This window comes from Pituophis catenifer, unplaced genomic scaffold (assembly GCF_029215685.1).
Source record: "Pituophis catenifer annectens isolate HBS135680 unplaced genomic scaffold, rPitCat1.0.hap2 SCAF_2, whole genome shotgun sequence".
Taxonomy (NCBI): Eukaryota; Metazoa; Chordata; class Lepidosauria; order Squamata; family Colubridae; genus Pituophis; species Pituophis catenifer.
Genome location: NW_027256882.1, coordinates 175,139,463 through 175,165,651, shown reverse-complemented (window position 1 = coordinate 175,165,651; position 26,189 = coordinate 175,139,463). Strand labels below are relative to the sequence as shown.

General features: G+C 42.5%; 1 protein-coding gene across 2 annotated transcripts in view; it reads left to right on the top strand.

Moving 5' to 3' along the window:
• The window catches only part of PLXNA3 (plexin A3), a 66,640-nt gene that overhangs the window by 19,783 nt on the left and 20,668 nt on the right, over window positions 1–26,189 (top strand). For both annotated transcript variants that reach the window (XM_070938129.1, XM_070938130.1), the window contains exons 8-16: window positions 3,839–3,953; window positions 5,920–6,120; window positions 17,061–17,157; window positions 18,901–19,091; window positions 20,223–20,368; window positions 22,608–22,728; window positions 22,920–23,056; window positions 23,726–23,899; window positions 25,222–25,315. In XM_070938129.1, coding sequence (XP_070794230.1) covers window positions 3,839–3,953; window positions 5,920–6,120; window positions 17,061–17,157; window positions 18,901–19,091; window positions 20,223–20,368; window positions 22,608–22,728; window positions 22,920–23,056; window positions 23,726–23,899; window positions 25,222–25,315 — 1,276 coding nt within the window. The remainder of the gene's footprint in view (window positions 1–3,838; window positions 3,954–5,919; window positions 6,121–17,060; window positions 17,158–18,900; window positions 19,092–20,222; window positions 20,369–22,607; window positions 22,729–22,919; window positions 23,057–23,725; window positions 23,900–25,221; window positions 25,316–26,189) is intronic.

Here is a 26,189-nt window from a genome sequence, read left to right as displayed (position 1 = left end):
TAGGTGCTGAGTTAAAGCAGGAAAAACATTCTTTGTTGTGCCTTTTTAATGATGGTTCGAATATTAAGCATCCATTTCAAGTCCTGAAGGACTTGAAGGACTCTACTGCTGATATCATGCTGTCAAATACAGTAAGAGGAGGTAAAATAGGAGGGCTCCTCCTAAAATCAGAGGTGGGCTTCAACCGGTTTGGACTGGTTCAGGCAAACCAGTTGTTAAAATTCTGCCCAGTTCAGCAAACCAGCTAATCCCACCACTGGCTGGCTCCCCGCCCCCACCCATTTTTCAGGCCGTTTTCTGGGCCATTTTCTGGGCCATGAAAGAGACTAAGCTAAAGCTGAATTAACCCCTTCCTTCCTTCCTTCCTTCCTTCCTTCCTTCCTTCCTTCCTTCCTTCCTTTTTCTGCCATTTTCTGGGCCATTTTTCACCCGGAAAACAATGGAAAATGGCTGAAAAACAGGCTGAAAAATGAAGGAAGGGAGGGAGGGAGGAAGGAAGGGGTTAATCCAGCTTTATCTTAGACTCTTTCAGAATTGCCTGCACACAAATATTGTCAATCCTTCTCCTTCTGCTATTTATTTATTATTTTTGGGGTGCAAATGGGCTTTAATTGTAAATTGCTTCTGAGGAGTCAATGGGATTTATTGCCTCTGCCATCTCAGGTGTGAAATGTTGGCTGTTATGACACAATATATTGCTTTTTAATAAACTCAACCTCCAATGTCTTACTTTCCTTGGTGATGGGAGCAGAATGCTTTGCGGGTCTCTCCCCATCCTTTCACTGGGGTGGTGGGTGGGATTTGCACAGTGGTGGGATTCAAGTAATTTAACAACCGGTTCTTTGCCCTAATAATTTCTTCCAACAACCAGTTTGCCAAACTGCTCAGAAAATTAACAACCGGTTCTCCCGAAGTGGTGTGAACTGGCTGAATCCCACCACTGGGTTTGCACCAGGAAACTGAGGGTTGGTTAACCCTTTCATTTCTGGAGGTGTTGCGTATAGGCCCAAGGCCTGGGGAAAGGGAGAGTGGCTGGGAGGCAGGGCTTGGTGTGATGAGTGATGTTGAGTTGGCTACGCCTACCCAGTCGCATGACCACCCAGCCACTCCCACCCAGCAAATCATTAGGGCAGAGAACCCATTGTTAAATTATTTGAATCCCACCACTGCCTAAAATCCACTCCTACCTCTACAGTTTTAAGCATGTTCAGCTCCAGATTGTTATATGGCTGTATCCCAGGGCCATTTGTTCAGCCTCCCATCTATATGCAGAGTCATCACTGTCTCGAATGAAGCCAATGACTGTTGCTGTTGTGGTTGTTTGCCTTTCTCTTAGATGGTTCCAATAAGTATTGCCTGGAAAAGAGAGGCTGAAACCTCTTGATTTGTAGAGTGCCACATCCTTCCTGTTTAATAACTATATGAAGTCACTGTGTGAATCATTTGTTGACATGGGTCAGTTATCATCAGTGTGTGATGATAACCAGCTGGTTCTCAAGTCTTAGTCAACTAAATGATGCTGTTGAAGATCTTGTCTCGGTGCCCGGAGGCTATTAAGGTCCAGATGGGGAGGAATGGATTTAAGCTTGACCCTAGCAATTCTGAGTGCTAATGGGTTCATGGACCATCCCGGCCTGAAGAGTTCCTATTTTTAACTTTGAAAGGGGTTCACTTCCCCAGTTAGAACTAGTATGCAGTTTGGGGGTTCTCCTGGACTTGCAGATTGAGAAGGAAGATGGCAACTGTAGTCAAGAAGACTTTCACACAGATTCATCTCATCTATTAATTGTACCTATTCTTGGACCTGGAGCACCTTGTCATTGTCACTTGGTCAACTTATGTGTGGACTTTGCAGTACATCAGTGGTGGAATTCAAATTTTTAAACTACCGGTTTGGTGGGCATGATGTGGCTTGGTGGGCGTGGTGTGGCTTGGTGGGCGTGGTGTGGCTTGGTGGGCGTGGTGTGGCTTGGTGGGCGTGGCAGGGGAAGGATATTGCAAAATCTCCATTCCCACCCCACTCCAGGGGAAGGATATTACAAAATCTCCATTCCCATCCCACTCTGGGGCCAGCCAGAGGTAGTATTTGCCAGTTTTCCGAACTACTCAAAATTTCCGCTACCAGTTCTCCAGAACCTGCTGAATTTCACCCTTGATGTACATGCAACTGACCTTGAAAACCACTTATAACCTTTAGCTGGTGCAGAACATGGTGGAATAAGCAATTATGAGTGTGTCACAGTACATCTGCGTAACAACTTTGCTCTGCATGCTGCACTGATTATTACAGTAGTAGGCTTCCAAGTGCAATTCAAGATGCTAAGTGTCATCTACAAAGTCCTGCATGACAAAGATATTTTTTATTTGAGGGGTTCACTCTCCCATTATTTCTGCCCATCCCATAAGCTCAGACAGAATCAGCATGCTCTGGGTCCCTTCCATTACTCAATGTCATCTGATAGGAAATTTAGATATATATTATATCTGATAGGAAATCTAGGAAATTTGCCTTCTCTGTTGAGCCCATCTTCTGGAACAGAATTCTCTTAGAGTAGTGTTTCCCAGAATTGAAGTCCACATATCTTAACAATGCCAAGGTTGTGAAACCTTGCCCTAGAGATTTGAATAGTCCCGACTCTGCTCTGCTTTATACGTGTTTTGATCTGACGTTTTCCCCTGACTTTCATCTGGGATGGAAAGTGGGCTGCTTCTGTGAAAAATTCTTTAGAGGCATTTAGTGGATATTTGTTCCCCTGGACAGCCATCTTACATTTCTGTCTGACTTGAGGTTTTGCACCACTCAGAATTGTTGATGAATTGGGAGGCCTTAGACATATAAACAATTAATCAATTAAGTCCTTGCCCCCGGAGATTGCAATCCCATTTATTTCCTTAGGGGAAATTTGGAAGAAGAGGCAAAAGATTTCTAGATTTTAGTCCCACAATAAGTCATCAGTGTTGAAGGCCTGACCCAGTCCTAAAGGTGACTGGACTTGGGAACATTTTTTTTACTAGGACTTGCAACCTAGATGAGTTGGCAAGGCCTTTTTCAAGCCACAGGCCATGACTGCTTGAGCCAGCCTTATGTTCTTCTTATTGGAAACAAGTTCTGATGTATTTGCACCCTTCCAGATTTGCTGCCCTGTGTTTCCCCCTCAGAGCATGCTGTACTTTTCCTTCACTGTTATATAAAGTAGGAAATGCCACACACCCTGTGGACACCTTCCTCTCTCAGTTTTGGGACTCTCCTAGCTTCATGGGGACAGGGATAGAAGTCAGTGGTGGGTTTCAAAATTTTTTACTACTGGTTCTGTGGGTGTGACTTGGTGGGTGTGGCGTGACTTGGTGGGCGTGGCAGGGAAAGGATACTGTAAAATCTCCATTCCCACCCCACTCCAGGGGAAGGATACCGCAAAATCTCCATTTTCTCCCAATCAGCTGGGACTTGGGGGGCAGAGAAGAGATGGGGGCGGGGCCAGTCAGAATTTTTACTACCGGTTCTTTGAACTACTCAAAATTTCTGCTACCACTTCTCCAGAACTGGTCAGAACCTGCTGAAACCCACCTCTGAGCTAGTCAGTAGTTTAGGTTTGCCTCCCTCTGGGCCTTGTCTCCACAGTAAGCAGATGGGTTGGACAAGATTTGAAGATCTGATTCAATCAGTGTTTCGCTTCTTCTCTTTCCTTCCCACGAGTTTCATATCCTTAAGCAGAACAAAACCTTCAGAGGAATAAAGGTGAAGGAAACAAGAGGAGAGAGAATTGACATCTGTAGATCAGGACATGCATTCTTTCCCCCTTTCCTGTTTTCTTTTTTTAAAATTTTCCTCGTTCTACAGGTGCTTGTCCTGTGTCAGCAGCCACTATCCGTGCCACTGGTGTAAATACAGGCATACGTGCACCCACAATGTGGCCAAGTGCTTCTTCCTAGAGGGCCGAGTCAACACTGCTGAGGTAAGAAAGGCCACTGGAGTGCTACCATCTCGAGAGAGTTTCCTGCCAGCCATTAGGATGATTTTTGGACATGAACACCCTGTGCCTTTTCATCTTTTGTTTGTGAAACTTCACCACTGGGGAAATCAATGGCAGTTTTATTCCCGCTGCTGACCTGCAGGGCAGAGGGAGTCGGGAGAGAGATTTCCCCATGTGCTTTGAATCTACTCCTCTTCCCAGCTCAACTTCCTTCCTTGCATTTTCAAGAGCTCCCTGTTTCTGCATAACAGCAGAAATAGCTGTAGTATTTCATAGCCTGCTCTTCCAGCATTGGAGCGAACATTTGGGAGCCAAGATTCCATTTCCAAGTTAATGCAAGTTGTGCAACTGCATGCATACATTTAACTGCAATATTTTGACCCTCTGCAGAGCTCAAATTGCTTTGCTGAGAACAGTATAGGGAAAAAGGGAGAAAAAGCACAAATGGAGGGTTTGACAAGAAATAAGAATCACGAGAAGGGAACTTTCAAGATGCAGTATAGCAGTTCTCTCTTTCCTTTAAAACTCTGTCTTCCAACTCTGGCAACATCACAATATCTTTTCATAACAATGAGTTTTAGAAACTTGGTTCCACCAGCAGACTGAAAAGGAAAGGCTTCTGGAAGTCACATATTTAGGTTTATCCTTATGCGTAGCGTCCCCCACAGGCCTTGTATAGAAGGAATCTCAGACCAGGGAATCCCAGGCAATCAGAAAAGAGTCAGCAGGTGGCAGATCAACAGCATGGGGAAATGATAATAGTACTAAAGTGCCTTTATTCGGGTGGGAGGCTGGATCGATATGGGGGAGGCCAGAGTGTTTGCTGGTAATGGGGCCAGTGGCTCGCGATCAATCGTCTGGCCCAGGCAGCGGGATCAATAGACCTAGAGACGCCCGGGGCTCGTTGTGGGTAGGTAATTGATAGCAGCTCCCTTAGAGGGGCCAGCGTTTGCGGTTGGATGTGGTGGTTGGAGTGGGAGGAGGCTGGACAGCAGGCTTTGAGGCTCTGGGAAGTGAAACGTTGCCTGTGACTCTTAGGTTAGGGAGCGCTGGCAAAACTGTTGTGCTCGGGACTTCTAGATCAGCCTGTGTGGACTTTGTTTTCAGTCTAGACTTTAAAGAATGAAAGAGCTAGAAGAGAAAATTGCTTGGCGCTTCCAGGCTCCTCTTCCCACAGGCTGGGCCTTTTGTCTTGACCCCATTGTCTTAAGCTTCCATAGGAAGTTGCACCCGGGGTTTAATTGTTCTCCAGGTCAGGACTACGTTTCCTGTATTGCTTGCCAGCGTCATGGCCACCCTGTGTCTTTGCTAGCCCCATAAACAGAGCAGCCAGCCCAGCAGGCCTCCCCCGCCCTACCTTTCCTTTGGTACCAAGGAGCAATTAACCAGACTCTGGTTTCCATGGAAACTCTGAGCGCCCAGCAGGCTCTTTCATCTCCATCTCTCTCAGGCGGTCACCACAGGCAAAGGAGGAGCCGGGAGCCAGACTCCTGGGCTTTACCCTTGTTCACTGTGGAGCTGTTGGGATATGAAAGGTTAGGCAGCTGTTTCTCCCTGGGGGAGAAGGAACCTCAGCCCCCAGGAGGGAGCGACTTGTTTCCTATCCCCAAGAATGATTATAGGTGTCTTCACACAGGAACCCAAATGACAGTCCTAAAAAAAAAGAAAAAAAAAAAGAAAAGCAATATCACTAGTCAATGTACTTCTGGTAAGCATGGATAGGATCAGACTGTTTTTTTTTTAGAAAAAGTGTTTCGTGTTCCCTTTACGGCTACTTTGAAAGCAGTGCCAGCCTCAGTTTGGGTTTAGAACTATTGCCCTTTGCAATCCTGCCTTGAGAATATTCCTGTCATAAACAAACAAACACACGCCTGCCTGCCTGCAAACAGCACTTGCCAAAGCTTTCAGGTTTCTGAGCACATGGCTTGAATCTTTTCCTTTGCACCAGGGCTGCCCAGAGCTCCTTCCTGGTGGGGAGATCTTGATTCCTGTGGGAGTGTTACAACCCATTACACTGCGTGCCAAGAACCTTCCACAACCTCAGTCGGGCCAGAAGAATTACGAATGTGTCTTGGGAATCCAAGGTCGCCAACAGCGGGTGCCAGCTGTACGCTTCAACTCCAGCAGCGTACAGTGCCAGAATACCTCGGTGAGAATCACATCTTTTATAGCCCTATTTGTATCCCTCTTACTACTATTCTGCAACCAGGAAGACTCAGAACTTCCCTGAAAACAGAATACAGCGTCTCAGCTTTCTGCAGCTGCTAACAAATCTTCCTTTTGTTTCAACTCGCCTATGAATTATTAATTTTTTAAACTTTCTTGAACATCTGTGGTGGTACTTGGGTATATTAAGGGCAGCCATCAGAATTTGTAAGCTCATCGTAGTTCATAGTAACACAGTGGTTGCAGTGTTGGATTCAGTTTGAGCCATGGACTTGCTTAGATCTACTAGTTGTTTATGTGTAATAAGGGAATACTGACCTAGATTACAGTTTTTTTGAATGTAAGAATTCATTAAAATATTTGGTACCCTCAGTAGTAAAGTCCTGTATCAGGGGTGGGTTCTAATTTTTTTTACTACCGGTTCTGTGGGCGTGGCTTATTTTGTGGGTGTGGCTTGGAGGTCATGTGACTAGGTGGGCATGGCTAGCTGGTCAGAGACATTTCTGGAAGGTCCTCGCACTTACGACCAGTCCTCGCACTTACAACCCGACTCATTTGTTTGCTTTTAACACTGATCAGCTGTAGGACGGCCCTTTGAAGCCCCGCGGCAAGAGTTTAAACAGTTTTTTTCCCTCTAGTCATCAGCTGGGACTCAGGAGGCAGCAATAGATTGGGGGTGGGACCAAATAAAAGCTAAGAATAACGTGTGTGGGTGGGAGGGCGGGGGGGGGGAGAACCGGTTCGGTGACGTCATATCGTCACCGCTACCGGCTCGGCCGAACCGGGAGGAACCCACCATTGTCCTGTATGGTTCCATAAATGAGTTACCACATCACTAGATTTAAAGAAGCTGGGTTTTTTTTAACTGAAGTTCCCTGCTTCCCTGACCCTTGCAACTTTTAGTTTGTTTTCTTTATCTACTCATTTTCTAGCCATATTTTCCAGGATAATGTTCCTTTTTCCTAATTGGAAAAACAGAATGCAGAGAGTTGTCAAATCAGTCTGCAGCTCATGCTTATCTACATAAATACCTAGCACCATGTTAAACCTTGGTTGAATGCACTATGTGCTGATGCTGAACGTAACTAAATGCAGACTGGAATTAATTACAATCTAACTCAGAGGTCTTCAAACTTGGCAGCTTTAAGACTTGTGGACTTCAACTCCTAGAATTCTCCGGCCAGTATAGCATAGCTGGCTGGAGAATTCTGGGAGTTGAAGTCCACAAGGCTTAAAGCTGCCAAGTTTGAAGACTTCTGGTCTAACTGGATCAAAGAAGAAGCCATTTTTTCACCCCAAATGGGAACCTCTATTTTTGTTGCCAATGTCTCAGAGCTCTTGTTTGTGGATGAGAAAATGGAACTTTTGCCTTGCTAGCTCTTAAGACCACACAAAGGGCATTGGGAGGTCTGCATGTGGCCTTACTACTTGTACAAAAATACTGTGGGTGATACTAATGCTCTGTATTGTATTCTTGCTTTATGAGGATAAAGCTTCAGTGGCTATACAGATAGACCTCAACTTACGATCACAGCTGGGACCAGAATTTCTGTTGCTAAGCAAGAGTTGTTAAATGAGTCACGCCCTATTTTTGTTAAAAAATAGTCACGCCCCATGGTTGTTAAGCAAATTACTGTCGTTGTTAATTTAATTATGCAGTCATTAAGCGAATCTGGCTTCCCCTGTTGACTTCGTGGTTGGAAGCCAGCTGGGAAGGTTGCAAATGGCTACCCCATGACCCTGTCCTAAATACATATTGGTTGTCAGGCAACTAAATTTTGGCCAAGTGACTGTGGGGATGCTATGACAGTCATACAGAAGTGCAAGGACCAATTGTAAGTCACTTTTTTCAGTGCTGTTGTAACTTCACTAAATGAATGGTTGTAAGCTGAGAACTACCTGCAGCTGGAAGTTATTTCCAGTAAAAAGCAGAAGCTGTCAAGTTGCCGGAGGAAATGGCACAAAGTACCATTGTGTTGCAGAAGCATCTGGTTCAACTCTATTGGAACAAAATTTTGAACTAGATGTGCCTTCATCATAACTGTTTTTTTCATTCTCACAACTATCTTAGGACAAGATCATAATGGGGCAAGTTAATTGCATTTGTCAATTTGTTGGTAGCAGTGGTAAAAAAAAAACATTTCAGCATTAAGAAGATTGAAAGGGACAGAAGATTAATAGTACCGCAATAACTGTTGAATTATCCAAATGCTATGTTCTTGTCTTCTCATATCTAGAAGATATTTAGAAATGAAAATTAAATGATAGATGAAATTGAAGTAGACATGAAGCCCTCCAGATTTTATAGTACATGTAATCTCTCATGATTCCCCATCTGAAGGGCTGCATGTTGCCTATTCTTAAATTAAGAGACCTATTAGTAGGAGAAACTATATATATATATATATATATATATATATATATATATATATATATATATATATAAAATGTCTGTCAAGAGAATTTACAGCCTTCCTTTTCTCTCTCATGTAATATTGTGTTTGAGACCAACTAATACAATTGGATGTGGGGGAAAATGGGGAGGGGGGGAGAGAAAAAGTTTTTACCCCTCTCACGTCATGCTAGAATTATGGCCCATCCAATTAAATGGATGGGCATGAGATTTGAGGCATGCTGAAGGACATGCCTCTTTGCCCAGTGTGCGCACTGATGAATTTTATTGCCACAAAATGGTGGTGAAGGCCAATCACTTAGATGGCTTTAAAGCAGATTCAAAAAAGCTTGTGTCTGTGCATTTACCAATGGCCATTAATCATCGTGTTTTCATGGAATTACCCATGTTCAGAGGCTGCATGCTATTGAATATGGGGGCCAGCACAGCACAAGGTTATTTCTCCTCATCCTTGTAGGCGTCAGGCTGGTCCCTGTGAGATTCGAGGTGCTGGAGTAGCAAAGCCTTGATCTGTTCTTTTTGCATATGATTTCAGATGCTAGAGACAAAAAATGAAAGGGAAGTCTCCTTTTGACCTCCATATGAATTCCCAGATACATCCCAGTAGTATGGCAACTTTGCATTTTAGGAGTTGTGGTCTTGTACTTCCATAATTCCCTCCCCCCCCCAATGGCAGAGATCTGATCTAAACAATGATTATTAAAATTAGATTAGCTAGGAGTAAAAAGCCTTGAATCGCCCTGGCCCTGCTCTGTTTTTCATCTTTACTAAAACTGCACTATTGTAGTCTGATTCTTCATCAGATTCTTCAGTGAGATTGCCCTCTGCTGTCCAAACCAGTATTACATCCTCTTCTTTTGATTATTAATCTTTCAGATTGTAAATGAGGTTGAAATTATTCAGGTCACAGCCCAAGAGCAACAGGACTAAGAACAGCTCTAAACATTGTTGAGTTTGACATGGTTCTTCTCCATGTTTGTTCCTTCTTCATGGCATCTAGTGTTCTTGTTTTTTCAGCTGCCAAACATCTCTTGCTATCTACAGCCATCACAAGCACCATATCATATCCTGGAATTCAAAACATAGTAGCTACAGGTAGCTTGCGACCTACAACCAATCATGATGGTCTCGTGGTGCTTTATAGCCTGTAATGCATTTATGGCTGTAAAATGTTGCACTGCCCACCACTATCACATGAGTGAATTTTGAGCACTTGGCAACTGGTTCTATCAGGCATGAAAGATCAGGTCCACACATGACGGTCTAATTAAACTGATTTATTGCTAATCACGCCTATGCACAATATTTTTTTCAACTATTAACACCTGCTTGGGATTAGATAAGAGTCAACAGAATTTAAGGGAGGGTGGACTTAGTTTGCTTGTGGCTACTTAGGAATTCTAGGCTGATCCCTCTTTTAACTCCGCCCTCAGGTTCTGCCGCTCCTCCTCTTGCAGGTTCACATTTAAAACTGGTTGCCAAGTTCATTTTGATGGTGTGATCTCCATTTGCAGTCTTCTCCGCTGACTTCCCCAGAAACTCAATGGGGAAGTTGGCGGAGAAAGTTGCAAGTGGAGGGGATGTTGGATTTGAGGTCCATTCCCCCAGGGCACCAAGATATTTCCCCTTCCTCCATGTACACTGGTGAAATCCTTCTGTGTAATGGTGGAACAGACTTCAAATCTGGCAAAACCACTACCAAATGCCAGGGTTCCGAGACTTTCAAAACTCAGGCGGTCGCTAGCATTTTCCCATCCAGAGAGGTGAGAGACAATGACGTTCACTAAAATTCTAGCAAATACCACCATTCTGAGCCTTTTAGAATCCTGGCATTCACTGGCGTTTTAGTGAATGTCATTGTCTCCCACTCCTCTGGATGGGAAAACTAGTGAATGCCAACTTTCTGAGTCTTCCAGAGCAGTGTGTTTGCTAAGCAAGTACTGGAGCCATTAGAGGAATGGACCTCAAATCTGGTGAAAATGCTAGTGCATGCCATTGTTCTCATAATCATTTTCCCTGTTGGGATGGAGAGATAGCCCTAATCTCCAGGGTATGGTGAGAGGCCTGGGCCCTCTCTCTACCCCACCATGCCTAGGAGGCCCAGGCCTTCTCCCCAGCACTCTGCTCAAAACCCATATGGTCGATCAACTTACCACAGCCAATTTGCTGTTGCTAACTAGCTGTGGGACAGCTGGCCATGACCACTTCACCACGGAACAACTTATGCAGAAGAAGAGTTACACTAATATCAAACAAATAGTCAGATAGAATCATTAAAGAAAGGATGCCAAGGGAGAGACAAAATAAAATGTGAATGACAAAAATTAAAATAAATTTTAAATTATTTTAAATAATTAAATTGAATTGTCCCACAGTGAGTTATCCCATGCTGAATTCTCCTGTGGCAATATTGGCTATGATGAGTTGGCCATGGCAAATTGGCCATGGCGAGTTGGTTGCGACGAGTCGTCCCATTCTGAATTGAGAGAGCCAGGATTGTAGTTATTAAGTGAAGCCACACATGTGGTGTCTTGCTTAATGACTGCTTCAGTTAATGACTGAGATTCCAGGCCCAATTGTGGTTGTAAGTGGAGGACTACCTGGACTTCTATATTTACCCATATTTTACAGTTGACTGTTGAAGTTTCCTCCTTGGACTTTATATTATTGCTTCTGCCTGGATGAAGCAGATTGGATTATACTTGACCCAACAATATTCTTTCAAGTTCGAAGACCACTAATTAAGTAGACTAAGGACTCTACTGTTGAAGGTTCCACTTCTTAAATATTGGCTCTTAACTTAGCCAACAGACCAGCGGCCCCCAACCTTTTGGGCACCAGGGACCGGTTCCATGAAGTTTTTCCACAGATGGGAGGGGGCATAGTTTCGCATGCTGCCTGCATCCCATGGATGAGGCTTCCCTTGTTTGTGTAGCCCGGTTTCTGGCACGCTGAGAGCTGGTGCCGGTCCATGGACCTGGGTTGGGGATCCCTGTGATAGACTAAGAGCTTCACTACTCCACTGACATGAACTAAGGGCTCAAAGAAGACGAGAGCAGTGGTTAGTCTGGCTGTCTATCTTATAATTTTGGGTAAAGCCTGAGCATATCTGATAGGCAGCTAATTGAGGAAAGTTAGTCTAAGTTTAGCTGGAAAACTCTTGCTTGTGGTCTCCTCTGGGGTGGTATTCCTATTTTGGAACTTCCTTCCAAGGGAAATATGGTTGAGTCTATAATGCCTACGTTTAGAAGAAAGCTTAAGAGATACTTCACCCAAGCGTTTTCAGGAAGCAACTGCCCCACTACCAGATTGTTTCCAAATCAATTGCTGAGCAACATATGTTTTAATTATTAAATTTTTATTTTATATTATTAAATAAATAAAATAAAATGCTGTTGATTTTATTGTTTTATTGCAAAGTTTTTTGGGTTTTGTTTTTATTGTAAATGGCATTTTATTACTGAGGGGAATATCTGCATACAAATAAAAATTACTATTAATACAACTTGCAGCTGCTGTACTACTAACAACAACAATAAGGATAATACCGGTAATAATAGAAGAGTTATTGAATATAGAATAGAAGATTAATTCACCATCAGTCAATTGTAAAATGCAGCTTTACTCGGAACATTTTACATTCTGCAACAATACCTCTGCCTCCATCTGCCTATCCTGGTGCTTGAGAAAGACTCAATAGGTGGATAAGTATCCCAAATTCAGTCTGAACATGGCTGATTGTGCAACGAACCTCTATTATAGAAGAATTATTTTAGTTCCCTATTCAACTCCTCCTCTGTTTTGCGTGTCGCTATTACTTGGCAGACTGGACTGAACACATTTTCTACTGGTGTAATGATTTATTCCTGTGATTTGTTGGAGGTGATCTTAGGGTTGAGCCATGCTTACCGGATTGACTTTGGGCTTCAAGAGTTCTGTTAGGAATATTGAAGCTAAATTCTGACAAGGCAGGCAGTAATCCTGGACCAGCCATTTATTTATTTATTTATTTATTTATTTATTTATTTATTTATTTATTTATTTATTTATTTATTTATTTATTTATTTATTTATTTATTTATTTATTTATTTATTTATTTATTTATTTATTTATTTATTATTAAATTTTTATACCGCCCCCTCTCCCGAAGGGAGATATACAAATATTAAAATAAAATTAACAAAAATTAAAACAAAATTAAATTATCTTTGGCTTCTCCAATTTAAAACCCCTTACCCATAAAATTCACCCAATTAAAATTTTTAACCCAGTCCGGCTTGCTGAAATAAAAAAGTCTTCAGGGCCCGGCGGAAGGTACGGAGGTCCGGGATTAGTCGTATCCCTGGGGGTAGCTCATTCCAGAGGGCGGGTGCCCCCACAGAGAAGGCTCTTCCCCGGGGGGTCGCCAGCTGACATTGCCTGACAGACGGCACCCTGAGGAGACCCTCTCTGTGGGAGCGTGTTGGCCGGTAGGAGGTTATCGGAGGCAGAAGGTGGTCTCGTAAATAACCGGGTCCTAAGCCATGGAGCGCTTTGAAGATGAGAACCAGCACCTTGAAGCGCACTCGGAAGACCACCGGAAGCCAATGCAGCTCGCGCAGGAGAGGTGTCACGTGGGAGCGCCATGTTGCCCCCATAAGTACCCGCGCGGCCGCATTCTGCACCAGTTGGAGCCTCCGAGTGCTCCTCAAGGGGAGCCCCATGTAGAGAGCGTTGCAGTAGTCGAGGCGGGAAGTAACGAGGGCATGAGTGACCGTGCATAGGGAGTCCCGATCCAGAAAGGGGCGCAACTGGCGTATCAGGCGAACCTGATAGAAAGCCCCCCTGGCCACGGCCGTCATATGCTCTTCTAAAGACAGCCGTGCGTCCAGGAGGACACCCAAGTTACGCGCCCTCTCCGTGGGGGCCAATGTCTCGCCCCCAATAGTCAGCCTGTTCCTCCCCATCCAGACCCGCACGGCCTCCAGGCACCGGGACATCACTTCAAGGGCATCGTTGGGGTGGTCTGGGGTGGAGATGTACAGCTGGGTGTCATCAGCGTACAGATGGCACTGCACCCCAAAACCACGGATGATCTCGCCCAGCGGCTTCACATAAATGTTGAACAGGAGAGGCGAGAGGACCGACCCTTGTGGCACCCCACAAACCAAGTGCCTTGAGGTCGACCTCTGCCCTCCAGCCAACACAGACTGCGACCGGTCAGAGAGATAGGAGGAGAACCACCGTAAAACAGTGCCTCCCACTCCCAACCCCTCCAACCGGCGCAGCATGATACCATGGTCGATGGTATCAAAAGCCGCTGAGAGATCTAATAGGACCAGAACAGAGGAACAACCTCTGTCCCGAGCCCTCCAGAGATCATCAACCAACGCGACCAATGTAGTTGATGTAGTTGCTCATAGATGTCCTTAGCTGCTGATTAGAGCTGGCCAGTTGCTTGGTAAAACTACAGAACTTTTGAGTGAGGAGAAGCGACAAGGCTACCAACTAGAACAGAAAGCAACAAAAAATGATCCTAGGTCTGATGAAATACAGAGCAGAGCTCCTGTTGACAGTGATGGCAGCAAACAAAAATGATTTTTCTGCCGCCATTGCTTTTATGCAGAGCCATCCAGGGAGCAATTTTGAAGAGTGGGAAATCTGCTGCATGTAGGTCTCTTGGGTAATTTTAATGAACCAGTGAAATTTTTCTGCCAAGCATTTTTCCAATAAAACAATCATTTTCATCTGGACCGACTTAGATGCCATTTTGGATACTGTACAAATACCAAACATTGGGCTTTTAGATTTTAACCTTTAGCAAAAATGCGATGATGCATCTTAATATTGGACCATTTACAGAATAATTTTGAATGCATCTGTGGAAGAGAACGGTTTCCTCCCGTCCCTTTTGATTATTCTCCCATTGAGTTGCTTCTTGAGGTTTGGCATTTTCTCTGGGTGACTTCTGTTTCTGCTAATTTCAGTATTTGGCAAATAACTACCTCACTTCTGCACATTTTATTATTATGAGGTTAGACACTCATTTTTCTGTGGGCTTTTACACACTTCTTCACAGTGACTCATACTTTTCTGATGTAACTGCTGATAAAGCATCTTCCGTCTGAGGAATGGCAATCAAACCAAGAGAGCTTACATGTCATGCATTTGAAGTTACATTTTGATCTCCTTGGTGCTTTACAGTAAAGGCAACGTGGACTGATCTACTCCTGCTTGGGAATATTCCAGGGAATATGAATGGGGGATGAAGGCTGAAAAGATGGCGCCTGAATATGATTTTGTAAACTTCCCCTTAATTGCAACAGGAAGATAAATATCTTTTTTCTTTCCTTTTCTCAATAGCTCTCTTTAACAAGTATATTATAGTAATTGTGTCACTCTTTTTTTTCGTAGTGTGAAATTCTTGTACCACGATGTAGTTTGGCTCATTTGTTTAAGCTGCTCTCCCAATAAGCATTTTATTGTGGTTCACTTGTTCTTGACGTATGAAACAGAACGTTTGGTAAAATGAATCCTGCAATATCTAATCACCAGGAATGTGGTACTTCATTTTGCTTTACTTAATGATTCTGTAGTCTGGGATAATGCATTCTGACATTTTGAGGATGGTCCTTGGAAACCAAACTTCTTTCTTGCATTCCCATCTCTTTAAGTGCTTAGTGAATATTTCTGCACATTTATTTATTAATTGGTATTAGAATACTGATGGGATGTAGGATTCTGTTTGCCTTAAATAAAGATTGAAAGCTTTCCTTTTGCACTAGATAGACATAAATATCAGAGATTTGTTGCTGGCACTCGTTCTGTTTACTTTTAACATGCATTAATAATGTGAAAGAGGATAGATGGAGTCTGAAGGGGTTCAGATATTTTGGAAGCAATGCAACATAATTCCAAATGACCAGGCATAAACAAAGCAAGAGAGGTACATCAATAAAAAGTCAAAATCGGTTGATCAAGGAGCAAAATGTCTGACAGTACTGTGTATTAATATACATGCAAAGTACTGAGAAGGGAGGCATCTCTTTTATATATCTGGAACCTTGATCAGCAACGACTGTAGCTTTATATGATAAGTGGTTTGAAAGAAGCCTTTCCCCATCGAGGTCCAGGACACAATGTGTTTTTATCCTTAATATTCATTTAAAGATCCCTGTGTTGGCTGCATTATTGATTTTCAATTAGAGGAAGAAGATAGCAGAAGTATAATATAGATCATATTCAGCAAAATATCAATTGTATATGGAGCACCCGTCAAAAATGCAGGAGAATATTGGAGAATGTTGGGAAATGATTAGAATAGTAATTATGCATCCTGTACTGTGGAACAACTAGATCTTTTTACTCTGGACTGTCCAGATGTGACACTGATACAGGGGTGGGTTCTACTTACTTTTACTTCGCAACAGGGCCGTGTGTGCGTGCTCTTCTGTGCATGTGCAGAACCATTCTGATGACATCAGGGTCGGTGGGCGGAGCCTCCCTCCGGTTTTACTACCGGTTCTATAGAACCGGTGCAAACCGGGGGCAACCCACCACTGCACTAATAGAATATACATAGTGAGTACCAAGTTAAGGAAGGTTAGTTTATAACAAGGGAAATATCTGTTCTACATAATTGAGGGTTTTTTTTTTCCTCAGTTGAATTCTATAATCATTTTGAAATAGTCCAAAGGGGTGAAGAAACCAGGCTGAAATCATTTTTTATTTTGGCTGCTAGAACTTGCTGAATATTTTCTAGACATAGATGCTCGATTCCAAAAGTTTTCAGCCATCCATTAGTAAATGTGTAGTGCTAACTACCCATCATAGAAATATGTATTTGATCAGGAAAAGCCATACATTTCTCCATTTATTCCTTTGTGTTATTTCAGTCGAGCTTTTAATTAGGCTACAAACCTGAGAGTATTCTTCTTTTTAAGCCACAGTTTGTAAGCTATATTCATTAGGACTCAATGAGGGTAAAAGACTGCTTTTACTTTTCTTCTGCTTTCATCCCATCTATTAATAGCACCGAGAAGGACAGTCTATACACAACCTAGCCATGTGTGCAATATACAGTATGTGTATATAATAAATGTGACATAGAAACTCCACTATTTCTCTTAGCAACTGTGGGGTTTGTCTCTGCAGAGGCCTCCTAACAGGCTAAGAATGCAGGAAGCACCAGGAATAAAGAAATCGAATACGTAGTGATAAAGAAGTTCATCATGATGAAGCAATTTGCTTACTCCCCAATTTAATCAATTACCAAATACTGTAGCTCTTTCTCATCTATGATCCAGACAAAGAGCAGATCACAACTTGGCTGACTCAGTTCAGGGCCCTGCAGATGGCTGTTAGGTGAAGGGTTACTTAAATGTTTGTTCAGCTCTCAGGAAGTCTGTTTTTATCCTTTCCTTGCTGTTTCCCCAATAGGGAAACCCAATTACTGGGTTCCCTGTAATTACAGATCAGCATTTTAACTTTTCATCTTCAATAATTTGTTACCCATCTATTTCTTCTTTAGTATTGGTACGATGGTGAGGAGTTGGGTGAACTCCCTCTGGACTTTGATGTCATTTGGGATGGAGATTTTGCCATTGACAAGCCACCAGGATTCAAAGGTACCAGCTCTGGGTATCAAATGTGTGTAGGTTTTAAGGACACACAATTCCTCTTAGTCTATCACTGTAAAACCGGTACAAATCGATTTTGGTTTACTACTTCCCTGGAATTATTTTTTTTTATTATAAGTAGCCTAATGAAATAATACCAGGGATTTAATGTGTCAGAACAATTATGCAGGTCGAGAATGTTCTGCTATTTAAAGCAAAGACTAAGGTTACTTCCATGTCTCATTGTTTCTGTGGCCCAATCTCTCCAAACAAGCCTGAAACAGACCTGCCTATCTTCTTTTCCCTGGTTGATCTTGCAATACCAAAAACACAGTAAGCCCATTAGTGCTATGCAGTTGACCAATAGGAATCTGCAAAAAAACCTCTCTGCAATTGTTGCCTTATGAAAACAACTGGAGCAACAGGAAGAAAAAACATCTTTTCTACCACACAAAAATAAACGAAAGAAATTGCTAGTATATCCCTTCCCTGTTTCTCCCTCCCCCCCTTCTCATACACACATTTTCAGTATATGCTTTTTGCGTTGGTTGTTTTGGGGAAAAAATGAACAGTTGTAACAGGATGAACTGCTTAGCTACCAAGCCATCATTCATCCTAGATTAAAAATGCTATGCTGAGCAATGAAGGTGGCACGATAACAGGTCATCAATTCTGCAGCCAGGCACTTTTCTTAATATAGTAAAGGTGGCAGCTGAAGTGAAGGAGAGAGGAGGTTACAAGTTCAAAACAAAAATGCATGCTTTTTAAACTACAGGAATTACTGTAATATGTCTAGTTTGCTGTTCCCTCCATTTCCTTTTGGGGGAAGTAACCAAAATTCCACCTCTCTCAGGGAAAGAAAAAAAAAATAATTCCAGCAGCTGCTTAGTGTTTGGCAAGCAGCTTGCTTCCTGCCAAAGAGAAAGTAGAAATAAAACTCTTTGTCAATTTCAACCTGCTAAATCAAGTCAGCATTCTGCTAAAAGGATTAGCTTGTGGCTGATGCCCATGGCGGAGAGATGATGCAAGCATTTTCTGCAGTAGGGAAAAGAGACTGTTCACAGGTTCTGCACAGTTTTATTGACACACACAAAAATAGAGATCTAGAGTAGCTTTCTAGATCACATAGAAATATCTTAAACCTTCCCCTCTCCCAACAAATCCAGCCACTTCAGTAAGACACAAATCCATCTGCCCCCATACTTTTCTTTCTATGATGCTCTTCAAAATGGGTCACTTCATTCTCCTGCACCAGTTCATTCTGCTATAGTGAATACCAGCCTGGATGCATTCAAAACACAAGTTAACATGAAAACTGAACATATGAATAGTCACTTTGTTATCTTACAAGTTATCTCAGCACCATCTTCAATAGGATCAGTATAGTTATGATTATAGGTTAATTATCAGATAGCAGCTGGTGCCAAGCAATCTTTTTTTTTTTTTTTTAAATTTATATGCCGCCCTTCTCCGGAGACTCAGGGTGGCTTACAATGCATTAAGCAATAGCCTTCATACTTTTGTATATTTATACAAAGTCAGCTTATTGCCCCCACAATCTGGGTCCTCATTTCACCTACCTTTGAAAGGATGGAAGGCTGAGTCAACCTTGAGCCTAGTGAGATTTGAACTTGCAGTAATTGCAAGCAGCAGATGTTATTAACAGTGCTTTAGTCCACTGTACTACAGGCTCTTACTCTTAATCTGCAGATTCTTTATTATTTTATCTATTTTTTCTCCCATTTTCCTTAGCTCTCTTGTATAAGTGTTCGGCCCAGCGTTCTAGCTGTGGATTGTGCCTCAAATCAGATCCACGTTATGAGTGTGGTTGGTGTGTACCTGAACGCCGTTGCCTTTTGCGTCCTCACTGTCCAGCTTCCAGGCAAAATTGGGTGCCACCCGGTCGACGTGGGGCTCGTTGTACTCACCCTCGTATTACACAGGTAAGAAGCCTATCAGCAAATCTTCACATATGTTCTTTAAGAATTATATAACCCAATTTTTCTCAGCCTGTATCATCCCTCAGCAAGCATGGTTGTGGTACATGTTGAATGGTGAATGATGGGATTTGTAATCCAGCACATCTAGCAAATTACAGAATGAGGAACATGGGTTTTCCACATCCTTCAATTAAAAATTAGGATGGTTCATAACTGATTAAAATGATAGAACCATGAATAACACCGTGGTCCTTTCCCCTGACACCAGGCAAAGAACCCACCTAACTTTAAAAAAATCAGTAAAAGATGCAACTGTTTCTTTGAAACTTTCTTTGAATTGGCAGCCTTGCCTTTATATTCTGAAATGTTATAAAGACATGAAATGTAATGAAGAGAACCTATAAAAATATGGAAATGTGAGAGACCATCCCACTTTGCCATCACTTCTGTTCACCCAATGTCCTGTTTGCACTGGCATCTACTACCATTTTGTGGTATATTTAAAGCTTACACATCTTGGGTATAGTCTTTCAGTGGTTGGGAGGCTAATATAAGTCCAGTTCCACTCTGATTATGTATCTGATGAGCATGGAAATTGATTGTATCAGCCACTTCCTAATTTGGATGATTTCTTTAGGGATGCTTTCAGTATGATTTTTATGAATGTTAGAATCTTCTCTTGTATCCCGGATGGATGGATGGATGGATGGAAGGGAGGGAGGAGATGCGGAAAGAATAAAGGAATAAAGGAAGGAAGGAAGGAAGGAAGGAAGGAAAGAAAGAAAGAAAGAAAGAAAGAAAGAAAGAGAGAGAGAGAGAGAGAGAGAGAGAGAGAGAGAGAGAGAGAGAGAGAGAGAGAGAAAGAAAGAAAGAAAGAAAGAAAGAAAGAAAGAAAGAAAGAAAGAAAGAGAAAGAAAGAAAGAAAGAGAGGAGGGAGGGAAGGAAGGAATAAAGGAAGGAAAGAAAAAGGAAAACAAAGAAAGGAAAGAAGGAAGGAAGGAAAGAAAGAAAGAAAGAAAGAAAGAAAGAAAGAAAGAAAGAAAGAATTTTCCAAGACTTTTCTTTATGAACTCCTTACTTCCCACAGCAAATGCTTTTTCCTTCTCTCCCTGTTTCATCTCCTTCTTTCTGCAGGTATTGCCACTGACTGGTCCCAAGGAAGGTGGGACTCGGGTGACAGTTTGGGGTGAAAACCTAGGGCTTCATTTCTATGAGGTCGGTGTACGGGTAGCAGGTGTCCGGTGTAGCTCTCTCCCTGCAGAATACATCAGTGCTGAGAGGTAGGTGAACATTGGGCAAGGGAAAAAAATGGGTAGAGTAAAACCTGGGATCAGTCTAAGAACAGAACAAGGGAATCCAGAGAGGAACCAAAAGATTAGAAAAAGGCTGTGTCATCTCTTGGTAGGGTCTGATTTGCTACTCCTGTACAGTCTATCAGCCCTGGTGGAATACGGAGTGCTTTCTTCATATGGATGGAACCTGACTTTATTTGTAATAATAACACCAGTTATTATGTGAAAAATCTCATCCTTCCCATTTCCTCTTTCACTTTTTTCACTTGATTCTGCCAAAGAGTGCTTTCTATGTAGACTGCAAAAATCTACTCCTGGATGTTATATTTCAGCTTCTTCACTATAGCCAAGGCTGAAGTCTGTTAGCAAAGTCTGTTGCTTTGTTCCTGGACATGATGTAGCGCCTTTTGGCTAACATTTCATAAGAACCTGTTGCAACTACCACAAAATAGACTGAGAAATATTGGAGTATTGAACCTACCAGTAATAGATGGCATTTAGTGGTTCTAGTACTTCAATTTGTGTACAACATTTTATAGATGTTATCTTAAGGCCAAACAGTCTTGCATGTATAATTTCCTTGAGCTTTTTTTTATTTTTCCCCAAACAAGATTTGGCTTGGAGGAATCAAATTTGAAGTTAAGTGCTGGATGGAGAACCTTAATATGTTCTTTTCCCTTAACTTTTCTCTTCAAAATTCCCCTCCCCCCACAACCCCCTCACAGTTTTGCTCCTGCTTTTTACATTTGAAAACCAGCGTGCAAAACGTCAGGGTGTGTTAAGCACATCTATGCGTAATACCTTTTTTGGTCCTCAATGAGCCTTATAAATAGCACTGGGAAAGGCAGGTTGGTTTTATTACCTTAAATGATGTGGGAAGAGGCTGCTGGACCTGCCCAACCATGCAATATGATCAAACCTATCTAAAACAGGAATGATCGTGATGAATAGGTGGTAGGAATTGGTTCACTGTACCAACGCATTGTCCTTTGGCAGAGTGAGGAAACCATTTGTGTTCTGCTTTACCTAGCTAGAGCATGCAGGCTGGAGCCATGAGAAGGATAATTGAGACACTGCCTGTGATGTGAATACCCCACCTTTGCTCTTTTCTTCTTAATGTGTGCTTTGGCTTAATAAGGAAGGATATAATTCTTTGAGCCACAAGTTGTGGCTTCTTTTAGCTCGCCAATGAGCTCATTGTTGAGATGAGGTTAGGATTGGAGACTTGCCTGTCTTGCATTCTTACTCATTCTGCCTTGCACTCACCTGTTCCTCTTCAGTTTATCTGCAGCATCTTTGAAAGGACCTGATTTAATTCCTTGATTTTTTTTCCCCCTATGTCACATATTCGGTCTCAGAGTTTGTTTGAGGAGTCAGTCCTTGAAATGCAAGAGGTACTATTTCCCCCTCTTGCCACCCAGAGAGGGAAGATGCAGATAGGGAAGAAGAAGACATGCGCACATAGAGTGTTAAAATGACTGATTTATGGCATTTGAGGGAATTTGACTTAATAGAAAAAGGAACACTTGTCTCATACTTCCATTTACAACCTTCATTTTGAAAAACAAAATAAACCAACTTCTTTGCTATCATAGTCTGGCATGCTAGGAAACACAAGTGGAATTATGAGGGGCTGCTCATGTTTTGTCTGCCTTGCATTGTCCCTGGTTGCTTTACACATATGTACTTTGCCTTCTTTCCCGAGTCTGGCTTCCCACCCCGTAGGATCTGCTGTTTGGAGGGACTGTCTCATGCAACCTAAATCTCATAGCCTAAACTCCTGGGAATAGTCAATTCCCTCTGTGCAAAAGCATAAGAGGCGGGGTGCCATTCCATCTACCCTCTCTCACAGGCAGGCCTTTGGGGTCTCCTCTTTTGTGCCAACCTCTGATAGAGTTGAGTGAGGAGCATAGTAACTCCAGCAGAAAGTATTCCTGGCATCCTCTTTCTGGGCCATTGATGCCAAAGGGTATACTAGACACTTCTGGTAATGCTAACAGTGCTAACTGTTCCTGAATCCCCCACAACATTAAGAGAGAAATCCTAGGGCCGATAACAGACTTACAAAAGCTACTCTGGGGTAAATCAGGACTTCTGTATGTCCAGCCTGCTCAAGAGAGTTTCCCATTCTGAAAGAAGGGATGGTGGATAGAGAAGGGCTTATGGAAAAGGTGGGCTGGGTGCATTGGCCTTGGCTCTTCTGACAGATCTCACCCCTTCCCCTTAGGCTGGTGTGTGAACTTGAGCCCTCACTTTTGCCAGATCCTCCCCCAGGTCCCGTGGAGCTCTGCGTAGGGGACTGCAGTGCAGACTACCGGACCCAGTCGGATACTCCTTTCACCTTTGTGGTAAGCAGTTTTATAGGCTAGAGTCATTATTACTTGGATAGTCCTAGATGGTTTATAATGCAAGCAACATCTCCCAGAGAGTGGTAGAGTGGGTTTTGCCCAGGAGGCAGGTTGATTTTCTTGGGGAACGAGAAATTTTTTGAAGTGTATATCTTAACAGGCAATTCATTACTGATTTTTGTCTCCTTTAGACCCCCAGCTTTTGGGGGGTCGACCCAGAACGAGGTCCTACCTCAGGTGGGACAAAAATCAGCCTCCTTGGAAATCACCTTGATGCTGGGAGCAATGTCACAGTTGCAATTCGAGGAGCACCATGTCGCCTAATCAGGTATTATTCGGGTTTCAATAGAAGGATTGGATCTTTTTGATCAAACTGGAAAAACACAAAAGATTGCAGTGTTTGGGTTTTATTATTGTGCTGAGCATTTTCGGTTTAATGTACTGTATGAAATCTAGATACAGGTTTGCAGATTATGGTTTATGGGCAGCTATATTGTATGAATTATGGCACTATGGTTTATTCAACAAGTCATAATGTAGCAGACTGTATGACCCAATGGTATGGTTACCAGCACTGGTCAATCAGGTGCTTTAATTTTAATCATAAACCCATACTAGCAAAGGATTAGGGGAAATGGCTCAATGTGTCAAGAAAACACAGTAGGAAGATATACTTTGGGCCACTTAATGTTCATAGACATTGGTCTCCTTGGAGAGCAAATGGTCTAAGAATCAGTGTAGAATTGTAGGAAAAGTGTTAAATTGGTAAGGCACAGATACAGGCCCTGCTCAGCCTTGGAGCTCTGATTAGGTATTATCTAAGTGGGAGGGAAAATAGAGATCATCTGGTGTGAAATGGGGAGTAGTGGCAGTGGAGCCTGTGTACTGTTGGAAAAAGTGCAAGATGGAGGGAGACCCATTTTACAGCTTTATTATGAGGTTGAGGCTATTATTAGGAATCACGCCTTTAATGTCCCTTCTTCCTTGCTCTCCCAAGGCGTAGTGCAGGGGAGATTGTCTGCCTGTCTCCCCCCTCGGCATTAGGCCCAGGTCCTGCCAACCTCAGTCTTCGCATTGATCGTGCCAACATCAGCACAAATGGGACAGTCTTCTTCCGCTATAGTCCCGACCCAGTGGTCACAGCCGTAGAGCCTGCTTGGAGTATTGCAAAGTAAGTGTTAAGCCTCTGATCGTCCTATCTGGTATCGATAGGAGAATGTTAGCATTCTGGGAGCTTCTGTTATTTCTGCTCTGAATAAATCAGATTCCCCTTTAATCAGGAGTTTTGCGACAGCATCCGGAGTGCATAGCAGACTGGCTGATCTTGGAAAGAGCTAAGCAGGGTCAGACTTGTAGAGAGGGCCATTGAGAAATCCCCGGTTGCAGGCTAGACTGGAAAGATCAAATTATCAGAAAAAGACATTAGCAACCGACTTCTGTATTGCTGGAACAAAAGCAACATGAGCATAGTCACATAACTACCAGGAATCACATCTGATCTGAAGGAGTCCTTTGGGTTTGGTTTCTTTTTTTAAGAAACTGGATAATTTCTTGTGTCTCCCTATACTTCAGGGCTGTTGGAAAGACCCAGATCTCCTCCCTGCTCTTGAAGATAGATTTCTCCTAGAAAAATGACTCATGGTTGTTGTTTTTTGCCACTGATCTCCTGCTTCTTTTACTCATTTAGGGTGATGTGGAAAAACATTATACATTCAATTATATCTTCCAGTTTCTTTCACTGGAGTAAATGTTTCACGTTCATGGTGATATAGATGGATACTCATATACACACATATATTATTTGAGTACACAAATAATACACACACACACACACACACATGACACACACACACACACATGACACACACACAATATATATGCACACAGGTATCTTATTCCAAATGCAAGAAATGGTATTACCAATGCATAAAAAGATACCCCAGTATTATAGATGCATAATGCAACTTATAGAAGCTGGAAAAAATAATACAATTGCCAAGGTCAATTGTATTGACTTGAAAAATATGAGCATTTTTGTATTTTATGTAATAGGGATGCAGGATAGACAGGCCCATGTGTGCAGGGGCATTTGTAATTGACTTGTGGAATGTAACATTGTTATTTTCCCGCATCACCTAAAATCTGAACTTTCAAAGACAGTCGTATTCTGGAGAAAATTGAATTATGAAGTGAAGGAAGCAGGACAAATGTTGAAGAGCCTTTCTTCCTGTTCAGTTTATTGGATGCAAATTTCTTTTATTCATTTGTTTTGGATTGTATTTATGCGCTGGTAAGTATAGTTTGAATTCTCGATCTGAATGCCTCCCAGGTATTGTGGTTATAGAAGTACCCCTGGTGTGATGGCATCATGAAAATGCAGACTAGCCAGCCCTGTGTGTTCTGGAAATGCTAAGTTTCTCTTCTCTGACTATGTTTTCCCTTTAGTGTTTGCAGACCAAAACCTTGGTTTCTTTTCTGCCCATCTTTTTACAGTGGTAGCACAAGCCTCACAGTGAGTGGGACCCACCTCTTAACAATTCAGGAACCACGGGTTCGGGCTGCTTATGGCGGGATAGAAACCATCAATGTGAGTCTTCTATGGCAGATGAAAACCTACTGGAATCAGAGTTTAGATCTTTGCATAAGGAACAAAGAGAGAACAAGAGAGGGTGTTTCCAGGGATACTGTAGATTAATTTGTTTTTGGGCTGGAGGGGAGTTGCAGAGTTCATATTTATTACAATATTCCAAGATTCAATGTGACATCAGACCATTTTGGAGTACTGGGCAATTTGCACTCTTGTGTTTCTGTACAACCCACTGCAGTTAAAATCAAAATTAACTTAGGGAATCGCTGAGTAGAAGGAAGGTGAATGGAAGACAGGTTGACCTTGCAGTGTGCCTTCTTATTTTGTAGCCTCTGATAGATTATTCATGAGTGAACATGGTCTTGACCAAAAATTATTACCTGTCCATTGTGTACAACCAGCTGCAATTAAGTTCAAAATTACCTTATATAGGCAACCTCTAGAAAGAGGGTGAATGGGAAGGCAGGTTGGCCCTGCAATGAGTCATGATGGCGTAGTGGTTAAAGTGCACTATTGCAGCCTGACTCTGCCCACATCCAGAAGTTTGATCCTGATCAGCTCAGACTTCCATCCTTCTGAGGTCGGTAAAATGAGGATCTAGATTGTTGGGGAAAATATGCTGACAATTTAAGCTGCTCACAGATGGAGCGGCATCTAAGGGTAAGCCTTCATTGGTATTAATTTGGCTTTCTTTTATTACTGTATGTTTTTTAACTTGTGTTAGCCGCCCTGAGTCCTTAGGGAGAAGGGCGGCATACAAATATTTGAAAATAAATAAGCGATATAGCACTATTCTTAGTTTGTAGTCTCTGATAGCTTATTCGTGAGTGAAAAAGACCTTGACCAAAAATTATTACCAGCCATTGTCATGCAT